This window comes from Propithecus coquereli, unplaced genomic scaffold (genome assembly GCF_000956105.1).
Source record: "Propithecus coquereli isolate 6110/MARCELLA unplaced genomic scaffold, Pcoq_1.0 Scaffold10, whole genome shotgun sequence".
In the NCBI taxonomy this organism is placed as follows: Eukaryota; Metazoa; Chordata; class Mammalia; order Primates; family Indriidae; genus Propithecus; species Propithecus coquereli.
The window spans coordinates 16,902,028-16,913,995 of NW_012133858.1; the positions used below are offsets into that span (position 1 = coordinate 16,902,028).

The following is an 11,968-nucleotide window of genomic DNA, read 5'->3' on the forward strand; positions in this document are numbered from 1 at the left end:
TACCCACTCCTAGCTCTGGAATAAAGTCACTTTCCTCTCACTGCACCTTGCCCTTGTTAGTGGCTTTTTGCAAGCAGCAAGCAGACAAGCCTGCACTCACTTAACCGTAACAAGGGGGTGGGCAGCTCATAGGGAAAAGAAATCATCCTCTCTCCCCTAACTCATGCTCCTCCTCAGGATTTTTATCCAAACATTTTGGCTATTCTTGTGGAACATCATTCTTTTAAGGATTTTAAGGTTTTGGAAACCAAGGCAAGGACCTTCCCTTCATTCTGCTTTCTGCCCTATTGCATCCCTTCTTTCAGGTGTTCAAGGAACGATAGCTTAGTTATTTGCATCTAGGCAACAGCAAAAGGAAGAAAAATCAATAAACCAGTCAATATTTCAAAGAGGCTATCCTTCCAAATAAGTAAGCATTCCTTTTCCTGGAGTATTGAAGAGGAAGTCTAAGGCCAGAGGAGCTAGTGGAGGAGGATTGAGGGATTCAGGATCTCAGTTGTGTCCTCTTTGGAGATCAGAGTTGGCTATCAGCAGTCATTCCCATAGCAAGTAAGAAGAGAGGAAGCAACTTTAAAAAAAAAAAGCACACATTTATTTCAAAATTTTACATAATCTTTGGGTAATTCCAGGGACTTAGCTTAGGAATGCTCCAGAAGTTTCTGAGACTAATGTCTCAACTTCAAACCAACAGCAATAGCTTATTGATTAGTGAAAGGATAAGAGAGGACCCCATGATACAGGACAAGGAGATGGCTCTTGAAGAAGACAGAGAACCTCATGCGGACAGAGGCAGCATTCCCTTGTAATTTATAAATTACCTGTCACAATTATTAAACATCTTGCCAGACTAACAATAATACCCACATCTTATTTTCATTTTACCAAAGTTTCCACCTATAGAAAGCACAGAACCAAACGTTCTGCAGGCTTCAGAATCATATTTAAATTAATTTGATTGCTTATATTAATAACAATTAAAAACTAGATCTACCCAGTGTAGACTCAGTCTCCACACCAACATGTATCTCCTGCTGACAGAATCCCACTGTCCTCTGCACTCAGTGGTCATGAGTCAAAGATGACAATGAGTGTGTCAAATCAGAACATAAATCGAGCGAGGAATTAATGGGCCCAGAGAGGGGCAAAGGACTCGTCCCACACAGCAGTTAAGCAGCCCAAGGATTCTGCTCATTCCCAAGCAAAATCTGACTTGAGCTGCAGGCAGGGAGGAGGAGGACCACATTCTAGATTGTCCACTGCCTTGGATGGTTTCCTGGGTGTTTCAAGTGGGGTAGTTGTTTTCTCCCTGAGGACAGGACCTCCTCCTCCCAGCCTCCCTCACAGTAGGGCCCAGCCCAGATGTGAGCACAGAGCAGGTCCTTAAGAAAGGAAGGAAGGAAACCAGCACGTACTGAGCACCTACTATGTGCCAGGTACAGAGCTAGGACAGGGGCTTTCATGTATTCCTCACAACAGCCCTGTGAGGTAGGATCATCACCCCATTTTATAGATGTGGAAATAGAGGCTCAGGGAAGAGAACTTCCCAAACTGACATAGCTAGTAAGTAGGGTAGCATCAGTTTGAAAACCCAGCTCTTCTTACTCCAGGCCTCTTTGTACTATCTACATATGCCAAGGGTCTGGCAGTAAATGAATGTCCCAGCTCTAGGATGGTGTTGGTCTAGAGATCAAACATTAGATCCCCTTAAGCATATGGGGCCAGCCTGGACAGTGCAGAGGCCTGGATCTAGGAGCCCTGGCCCTACAGCATTACTTTCTGACCTTGAGCAAGTCATTTAACCTCCCCACACCAGGAGCTAGACCGGTCCAGCGGAGTTCCCTACTGGGGGAGAGGACTTAGCAAAACCATCTGGGGAGCATGTTTGTATACCACAGTGAGCCATCCTCTGCCTGGAGACTCTGATGTTGTTTCCTTGCAGAGAGGGGGTGGAGGGCATGAAAATCTGCTATCGCACACTTCACACCTGGTGAGAATCAGTTATGATCTCCAAGGTTCTGACTTCTGAGAGTGATGTAAATCCTAGGGACCCACACCTCTACTCCCTGAGAGACCCTCCACAGAAGGCCCAAGAGGTCAAAGAAATTGGAGTCAGAATACTTTTAAAACAGAAAATGCTTAAAAGTTATTTGGGAGGGGGAGACTACTTTAAATGAAGGCAAAAAAGATTGTGGTTAGGAGATTTTGAGTTAGGCATTAAGGATGAGCTGGAGGACAGTGTGCAAACCCAGCTGGCAGGATAGGGTCAGTCTAGGCCACACCGGAGAAATCAGGGTTTGGGGATTTGGCTGTGGGGCTGCACTTGCTATCTCAAAAGTATCTTGTGCCTCTAAGTTCAGGCAGGTCTTTGAGAATAAATAGGGAAAGAAAGGAAAATATAATTCAAATGACTTAGACAAAATTTGCTTGCCATGTTTCTCCTCTTTCTCTGAGACCCACTTCAATGCCCCCAGCTCTGTGAAGCCTCCTATGACCCACAGATACAGTAGATATGTGGTCCTCCTGGGCATATGGACAGCAAGCCCTCTCTCTCCAAGCCCCCAGTGCACTGAGCACACTGAATCCTAACTGCCTGTTTAGATGTCTGCCTCTCCCGCTGCCCTTGAAGACAGAGACTGTATCTTTCTGTATCTTTCATCTCCACATGGAGAGGGAAGGTGGGCTAATCAAGACCCTTTGCTCATAAGCACCCAGGGTAAGGACCAGCCCAATCAGCTTCAGCGATAGGAATATGTCCCAGGAGCAGGGACCTTGGAAGCAACTTTATTCTAGAGGGATGGAGCATGTTTCCAATGCCCTCTACCACTTACTTGCCCACTAGAGCTACCCTGCATTGGGCACAATCATAATTTGGGAAAGTTTCTTTAAAACATGATTTCAATATCTAGATACATATTTCAAACAATATAGAGCATTGGTTTGTAAAAACGACATCATTCAGTTGGGAAAAACAAAGCCCAGCATTGGCAGTCCTGGAGAGAAAGGTGGATCTTGCATCTACCTGTGTGGAAGGTGGGGAGGATGCTGTCTGGAAAGAATGCTGAGTGTGTGCACATGTGTGTGGAGGTTCACACTCTCTTTGTGGCTACAGGGAAGGCTAAGCCTGGTTCCTTGCCCTCAGGCTCCTGAAGCCCCAAAGCTCTTGCTGACATGAGCCCTCAGAGTTCGAGAAGCAGGCTGGGATTGTTCAGGAAAATGGTCTTCCCAGGCTGGGGTGGCCAACAGACCAGCCATAAGATGCCTGATGGACAAGAGGGAGGGGCCTGGTTGGGGGGCTGTGCTCAGCAGTGAATGGTCCGGAAGCCAGGCAGTGTGGCTTTTCCAAGCAGATAAATTTCCTCATCTGTGCCCTCATTGAGGTGCTTCACCAAATTCTTCTCAAAGAGCAGTGGGTGGTAGGCGCCCATGGTGCAGGCAGAGTCGAAGAACTTCTGGTAGTAGTAGCACACATCAGTCTTGCGCTTGGATGGGAGGAACTCATAAATATCCACCTGGTCACACAGAGTCATCATGATGATAATACCTGGAGAGGGGAGCAGAGGTGAGTCATGCATGACAATCCACCCCAATGCCCCAGAGCTCTTCCCAGTGGGCCCAGCAGCTCAAGACCCCACATTTGGAGAGATGTCCATCTGGAGTTTCTATTTACTACTGTGCCTCCAAATCTGAGTTCTTTTGGCGAGTTAAGCCCAGCACAGCGTTCCATAGGGTGCAGGCCATATGAGCCTTAAGCACCTTTGTATCCCCAGCTCCTGGGCCAGAGCCTGGTGAATAATAGGTCCTCCCTAAACCCTAGCAGATTAAAGAACTCCATCAATCAGGCAATGAACGTATTAGTGGAATAAGCTATATGAAGTAAGTAGACAAGATGACTGAGCTGATTGAGGAGATGATGACAACATGTGTAGTTAGCCCTTTCTAGTAATGTTGCATCCTGAAGAGCCTCTTGGATGGTGCAATTGGGGGCAAGGTTTTTCCTTGCAGTACTTGCAGGGAATAGTGTTTGGGAGGGAAGACTTTTCTTCTTTAGCTGGGAAGAGGGCAGTTGGAATGGGAGCACCCCGTGGGCTGTGTTGATGGACTCCACTCATTCAGGCAGGGAGACTGGAGTCCAGGAGATGGGGCTCAGGTTGGTGCCCTGCAGGGAGGTTGTGCAGAACTCTGGGATGCAAGCCCAACCAAGAGGCAGAAGACTCATGCTGCCCCCACATTGTGCCAAACTGGTTGAGGCATCCGGTGCAGGACACCTCCCTTCTCTGGGCTCCAGGTTCCTCATCTGCCCCAAGGGGGTGATCTATCCAACCCTCCTACTATATGGGTTATTGTTAGGATTAAATAAGATTATGGTTCTAAACCCCTTTTGTATGCCATAAATACTGTCTAGGAAATCTTTAAGATGGAAAAGTTCTCCCTGAGAACAAGACTGTAAACTGTTAGCAGCAAATTTTCTCCAGAAGAATCAGATATGGGGAAAACCCTGTCTCTGCCCTCTCACTGCCCCTGGTTCAATGAAGGAAAAAAGACAGCTCTGCAACTAAATGATGTAAGCAGAACAGAAGTGCTTCTGAGAATTCTGGGAGGGAGCACGTCCCATAGAAGAAAGCTCAAATAAACCTCCTGAAAGCACAGGTGTGGGGTGTGGAAGGAGCAGTGGCTGCTGGTGGTGGAGGTGGCAGCACAAGCAATGGGAAGGGGTGTCCCTCAGGACACCAACCACCCCTGCTCAAAAGGGATCTAAGAAGAGCCCAAATGCACAACCCAAACATTATAGAAAAAAGTATGAAGAAGACATGATACGGTAAGACCCCAATCTCTTTCTATAAGGAATGCCTCTGATACTGAACACTCATTTATTCATTTATTCAGGGAACATTTACTAAAGGGCTACCCCATGTCAGACCCACAAAGATAAGACAAACATAGTCCCCACCCTGAAGGAGTTCACAGCCTTGGTAGGAGAGGTAGGCAGACCAATTACACAATGGTGAGGGGCTGGGGTCACTGTCTCAGGAGTAAAGGAGAAGCCATAGTTGATTAATGCCTAGGCCCAGCCAAGGCTGACCAACATGAATAAGAAGTCTCCCTATGGAGCCCTGTTTAACCCCAGCTTAGTGCCAAGCTGCTCAACTGCCCTTGCCACCAGAGTTGTTTGATGTACCCAATAGAAAATAACCCCACGTAATTAGGACACTCCACCCTAGACGACCCTTGGGTAAGGGAAGCCCTCTCCTACATGTCTGCATTGCTGTTGCTACACCAGACCTGGGACAGAGGCCTGCTGCCTGCTCCTGTCTGATCACCCTGCATAGCTTGAAGGTTTATAAGTAATAAAAACCTCTTACACGTTTACACTGTGGGTGTGTCATTGGAGTCCTGCCCACAATCCCACGACTGACCACGAGGCTGCCCCAAAGGGAACCATGCAGGTGGATCCCCTGATGGTGCTCTTCTGCCTGGGCCTCTGCTGGCTTCTGGGGACAGTAGCTACCAGCTAAGTTAAGAGAGAAACTCGAAGACTTTCATTAAAACCTGCCACCCTAGTGGGAAAGGAGTCCACTGGGGGCCGGGGGACCCCATATGCACATATGGATCCTGGAACCTCACGAAAATTGCCCAGTGGCCCAGCCCAACTCCAGGAGAAAGGGAGGGAAGGGCAGACAGACCCTGAGGTGTGGAGAAAGTCTGAGAAGAAAGTGCTTTGGCCGGCATTCGGGACCCTCTGTCCTCTGCCCCCCTCCTTGGCTCCCACATCTCCGTACATGCCCCACACCCAGGTGGGCTTCACTGCTCCTTCTTCCCTAGGGCCATGACTAGGGTGTTCACTAGGTGGAAAAAGACACACAGGTTCCAATATAACTCTGCAGAGCAGTGTTAGTAATCCCGTCTTTATTTAAATATTTGATAGTGTGTTCATCATAGTTTTTGCATTAATTGTGATTTGTAAAGATACTGTACTAAATTATTATTTATCTTGGCTGGATGTGGTGGCTCATGTCTGTAATCCCAACACTTTGGGAGGCCGATGCAAGAAGATCGCTTGAGGCCAGGAGTTCTAGACAAGCCTGGGCAATGTAGTGAGATGCCTGTCTCTACAAAAGATAACAAAATTAGCTGGGCTTGGTGGTGTGCACCTATAGTCCCAGCTACTTGGGAGGCGGAGGTGGGAAGACGGCTTGAGCCCAGGAGTTCAAGGCTGCAGTGAGCAATGATTGCACCACTGAATTTCAGCCTGGGCAACAGAACAAGACCCTCATCTCAAAATAACAATAATAATAATAAAATATTATTTATCTTTATCTTACTGAGTTTTGGGGTACCCCTTAAATTGTATACCTGAGACAAGTGCCTTGCTCACCTCTCCTCAGGCCCAGCCCTGCTCCTCCTGTGTCCTGCCTCCCGCCATGTTTGTATGCTTCCCTTTCCTCCAGCTCCACCTGCCAATCCTCCTTTCCGCAAGGCCCAAGCCAAGGCCACTTCCTCCGTGCAGCTATCTCTGACTGTCCAGCTAGAAAGGGTCCTCTTTCCTGTGACACCGGGTAATCTCGCCCTCCCGGCACAAATTGGATATTGTTTCAGACAACCGATTGAACTCCCCCACTTGAATCTCTAAAAGAGAAGAATTATATCTTATTTATCTCTGTATTTTAGATAGAACTCAGCAAGTGTACATAGCGGAGCAAAGTACTAGCACTTGTTTGGTGAACAAATGAACAAAGGAATGAATGAATGAGACCCCAGAAGAAAGCTAATCTCTTCTAGAAACAAACACACGAGGTCTTTCTCCAGACATGGACTCACCAAGCATCCCGGAAGATGGGGGGTTTGGCTGAATCTCTTCTGGGGAGATTTCTTGGAGGATGTCCCACAGCTCCCAGGGCATCTGGGGCTTGAGGATGTAAAAGGGCTGGTTGGGATGCAGTTTACGATAGCTCTTGTAGTTATTAAAGAAATTATAGTCCGGATTCTGGTACCACTGAAAAAGAAGGAAGTGGTCTTCTCAAGGGAGAAACGTGCCAGTGGCAGTGCTCCCCCCAGGCAGCCACCCTCGTCAGAGGACTCAGGGAGGAGAAAGGTCCAAAGCAGGTCCTGAGGCACAGCCCTGTCCTGGGAGCAGACTGCAGACTTCTCCACATCACAGCTGTCACTCACAGCAGGGTGGGGCCTGGCATGCAGCCTGTGCTGATGGGGAATGTTAAGCTTGCTGATCCTGGAGCAGCTTCAGACTTCAGGATCGCAGAGTCTGGGAATGGTATCAGAGCTGAAAGGGACTCTAGGTACCCTCTAACCCCATGTTTCATTTTTAAAGAGGACAAAACTGGGACACAGGTTGCCACATCTGTTGGTTCAGAGTCCCTCTCCTAAACCAAGAAAATCTAAGTTCCAAGTGAGATCAGTGCAAAACTGTAGAAAATGAGGCAGTGAGGGTGCCAGGGATCACCAGAGCCTGTCAGCTATTGGTGGATCCAACTTAAGCATCAAGTGTCCCAAGAAGAGTGCTCTCTGCCTTTCTTCCTTGAGGCCATTCTCTGAGGCCTTACCAGGGAGTGGCCAACTGACATGCACAACAAACAGTAAGAGCACTATTCCGGAGGGCCTGAGACTCAGCAGGCCTGTGGCTCACACCTCCTTCCCTGAAAGAGCTGGTGTCACAGGTCTGTACCCTCTCCTGGGACAGGTGACTTCCACTCTGCACATTCTAATTTCTCCATCTGTAAAATGGGAACAATCATGCTTCCATCCACTTCCTTAATTGTTATGAGAATGAAATGAGAAGAATTCTGGAAATTGGAAGTATGGACAGAAGTAGTCTGTTTATAGGAAATATTATTTATAGGTAATTTTATTATTTATTGTTTCCAGGAACCACAGGAACTACTCTCTATTCCTGCTGGCGCTCACCAGAAATAACTGCAGCGGTGAACACAATCTACCCCTGATGGTGACAAATCCAGCCACTGTGATTCCCAGTACACCCCATAATTGGGAGACAAATACATGGCAATGCAGGGGAGAGCATGGAGAGCAGCCGGCATAGGATAGAAATGCTTCTGACTCTGCCAGTCCACATGAAGTGGGGTGCCCTAAGACTCAAGTAGCCAGCCCTTGGGGATGGCCAGCTCAGCCGTGATGTTAAAAACCCAGGAACTCAGGAAAATCTAGAGACAAACACGAAAGTCAACCACTATTTCCCATGGACACCCACTTACCTTTGGGATATCCGAATGGTACACAGATGGGTCCCACACAATTAGGATTCCTTCGTTGTACAAACTGTCTTTGAGGAAGCGCTCCTCTGTGGTGACCAACTGAAGGAAGAAAGAGGCAAACTGTGACTTGGACATTGACATGTAAATGTCTGGCATGCAGCAGGAACTGATGTACCACAGGTACCACCTGAGGCTCGAGAGCCCCCTGTGAGCCTTCTAAGTCTTGGTGCATCACTCACTTCAGTGAGAAGAAGGTACAGGCGCCAGCCTGAACTGTGTTGACCTGAAAGGACATTTATCACAAGCCATCATCCATAGAGCAGAACGCGTTCCACTCAGACTTTGAGATTATTTGAGCAAAGGTATAGTGAAAATAGCACAGTGTGCCAGTCCCTTGGGGGACTCAAGGTTGTAAGTCAGAATCTCATATAATCAAAATTATCTCTGGAAATCTTTCCAATCACCTATAAAGTCCAGGACACAGTATGTATACATCATGATAGACTGACATATTGTCTCTCCCGCAGTCCAATGCAGCTAATAGTTTCCGTAGCATTGGGACAGATTGCTGTGTCTATGGTCGAGCAGCAGATGGAGTATTCAGTTAGTGTGAAGGGGCCACAGTGTATGCAAAAATACGCATCTTCCAACAGAAGGTGAGATGCTTTTGTGCATCTGCTAGGGGAACCAGGCACAGCCGCTCCCCCGACACTGGCTCTTGGGCTGGCCTGGAAGCTGGTGATTATACCCACCTGGCTTAAGCATGAGTATGACAATTCTGCAAAATATACTGAGTCTTTTTTTAAAAGCATATTTATACGCTTTGACTCAGTAATTCCATGTTTGGGAATCTATCCTAAGAAAGAATCCAAATTCAGGGGAAAAACTTATGCATGGAAATGTTAATTAAATTACTTATCAAAATAAGAAAGGTGCAGTAGAAGGCAAAAGACTCTGGCCTTGGATATGGAAAGATCCAGGCTCAACTCTTGGCTTTGCCACTAACTTATTCTGTGACGATGAGCAAGTCAGGTAATCTCATTAGATCTTCATCTTCTTATTTGTGAAATGAGAGCAACACACTTGCTTTGCTCTCTGAAGCAGGAGCTGCTTTGAGGATCAAATGGAGAACATGAGCGAATAAGAAAGACAGAAAAGTAGCCCCAAAGACTTAGCAATGAAGGGAGCCATGTCCCTCTTAAGAAAGCCAAAACTGACATATGAGACCAGCTGTCAGACATTCACCTTAAAAAGCAGGTTGGCAATAATGTTGCCCAGGTGAAAACCGAGAGAAACAAATGGCAGAAATCAAATCAAGAATTGGCTGAAAATGAAACCAAGAATCACAACAATAATCTCTCCCCACCTGGCTCTCCATCAACAAGGCGGACACCTAATCAAGTCACTGCAGTATCTGAAAACAACTATGGGAAGGGAGATGGTCTGTGCAACCCGAAGAGCTGCAATTTGCCTCTAAGATCATGGAGCTAGCCCCATTCCCATAACTTCTTGCAGACGTAGGAAGTTCCTGGAAGCCAGAAGAATACACTCTCATTTCTTCAGTATATTTTTAAGACAAGAAATACTGGTGGTAGGCCTGCCTTGGCCACAGACTGTGCAGCTGTACTGGGTGCTAAAGAGCCAGAGGTAAGACACAGTCCCTGCCGTCCAGGAGGTCATAGGCTAGTGGCAAAGGTGGATAATTCGACAATGACTACACACCCTGTGATAGTGCAACAGGAGAGGCGTCGTGAAGATGGCCATTGGGTGAGTGTTAAGGGACAAATAAGAACACACCAAGCCAGGAGAGTAAAAGGGGCAGGAGAGAGGGTGTCCCAGACAAAGGGAACAAGTGCAAGCCCCTGGGTGTGAGTGTGTGGGAGAGATTGCTTGGTATCACCAAATATCTGTTCTCTCCTTTTTCTTTGATAACAAACAACTCTGAAGTTTACCTCAAGCCCGTGGCTACCTAAAATAGACTACCTGAAATAAAAATTTCACAGCCTCTCTTCAAGATAAATATGGCTGTGTGACTAATTCTGGACAATGGTGCGTAAGCAAGTGTGACTTCCAGGAAGTGTCCCTAGAGGTAGGGTCATGCCCCTCCTTGTTCCTCCCTCCTTCCTGCCAACTGAAATATGGATATGATGGCTGGAGCTTGAGTAGTCATCTTGGACCATGAAGTGGAATTCTCATGCTGAGAATGGCAAACCCACAAAGCAGAAGGAGCCTAGAGTCTAACCCTGTGGAACACCATACCAACTCCAGAACGTCCACCTCTGGACTTCTTTTATGTAAGAGAAATACATTTTTGTCTCTTAAGCTAGAATAGGAGGACAGGCAGAGTGTTCTTGTCACTTGCAGGAACAACTAGTACGGTGAGCAGCCTGTTTGGGGATTTCAAGTTGTTTGGTATGGCCAGGATACAGAGAAAGCGCTGGAAGAGATCAGAGAAATGTAGGCAAAGCCCATGCCAGGGAGGTTAGGTTTCTTCAGTAGGTTACAGTGACAAGTGAAGGGTTTTAAGTGTGGGGGATCAGTTTTGGATTGGTGTTTTAGAGAAAAGAAGACCAGATAGAAGCTCCTGCTGTAGCCTAAGAAAGAAATGATGAGTGAAGAACAAGAGTTACAATTGTCAGCAGTAGACTTGCAGACTAATTAGATGTTCCAAGTGAAGGAAAAATGGATCAAAGGTGACACCTGGACCTCAGGGCATTACCTGCAATAAAAATATGGAAAAGGAACAACTGGTATATGGCTGTGGGAGTGAGGTGTCGTGGAAATTTGAATTTCCAGGATGAGACTACTGGCCTAGAGTCCCACAGCTGAGAGGCCATAAGAACTAGGAATGGAACCCACATCTTCTACCCTTAAGATTATTTCTTCTTTCCATTGGGAACACTAACTTACAACACAGGCATTCAGTGCTACAGTCCAAAGGCAGAGCAGGTTTCCTGGCAAATGGGGCTTTGCGAGATATACATGATTGAGCTTGTGACAGGGAAGCCCCAAGAGCAGGAGGCCTTGCCTTGCACTACTCTACACGTGACTTCCAAGACTGAGCTATGCAATGGCACTCCCCATCCCTGTCTCACCCTATACCCCCCAGAACAGCTAGCATATTAAAAGCAATACATGTTTTCTTTAGCTATGCTTCTTTCTATGCGGAGAACTGATGCCAGGTGATTTGTATATACTCATGAGGATTAGCAATAACTGGGATTTCTAAAAAAATGTCTCCTCCTGCTACAGCCCCTCTCCAGCTATTTTCTTAGTATGCAAAGGAGGAAGCTAGCAACTTCTGGCTCCCTGAGACATTTCCAGCTATGACTTCACTGTCCTCAGAAATTCCAAAAGAGATGCATAAAGCTTTCTTCTTTACAATAAATGATAACAGTAATGATAACAACAAATACCATTGGATGATGCTTACTACATGCTAGGTACTTTCATACATCATCTCAGTTCATCTTTATAACTGCCCTAGGAAGTAAGTGCTAATATGCCCATTTTATTTTTATTTTTTTTGTGTGTGTGTGTGTGAAAAGGCATACACTTATTTATTATTTTCTTCATTGGGTGCAGTGGGAATTCCTCGAGCAGGTTCTGAGCATATGTCTTCATCCAAGTACAAGGTAACCTGTGTGACTCTGGGGAAATCTGCTTTTGAGGCAGCTAACAACTTATTCGCTTTGCTAAATGAAAAGGGGCCCATGGCAGTCCTCGAGGCCATTTTATTTTAT

At 46.6% G+C, this 11,968-nt stretch overlaps 1 protein-coding gene across 4 annotated transcripts in view; it reads right to left on the minus strand.

Moving 5' to 3' along the window:
* Positions 1-592: 592 nt before the first annotated feature.
* ST6GAL1 (ST6 beta-galactosamide alpha-2,6-sialyltranferase 1) overlaps positions 593-11,968 on the minus strand; it is a 128,575-nt gene continuing 117,199 nt past the window's right edge. For all 4 annotated transcript variants that reach the window (XM_012641764.1, XM_012641748.1, XM_012641757.1 and 1 more), the window contains 3 exons: positions 8,226-8,324; positions 6,817-6,991; positions 593-3,541 (listed from right to left, as the gene is read on the minus strand). In XM_012641764.1, the coding sequence (XP_012497218.1) occupies positions 3,300-3,541; positions 6,817-6,991; positions 8,226-8,324 (516 nt within the window). In that variant the 3' untranslated portion in view covers positions 593-3,299. The remainder of the gene's footprint in view (positions 3,542-6,816; positions 6,992-8,225; positions 8,325-11,968) is intronic.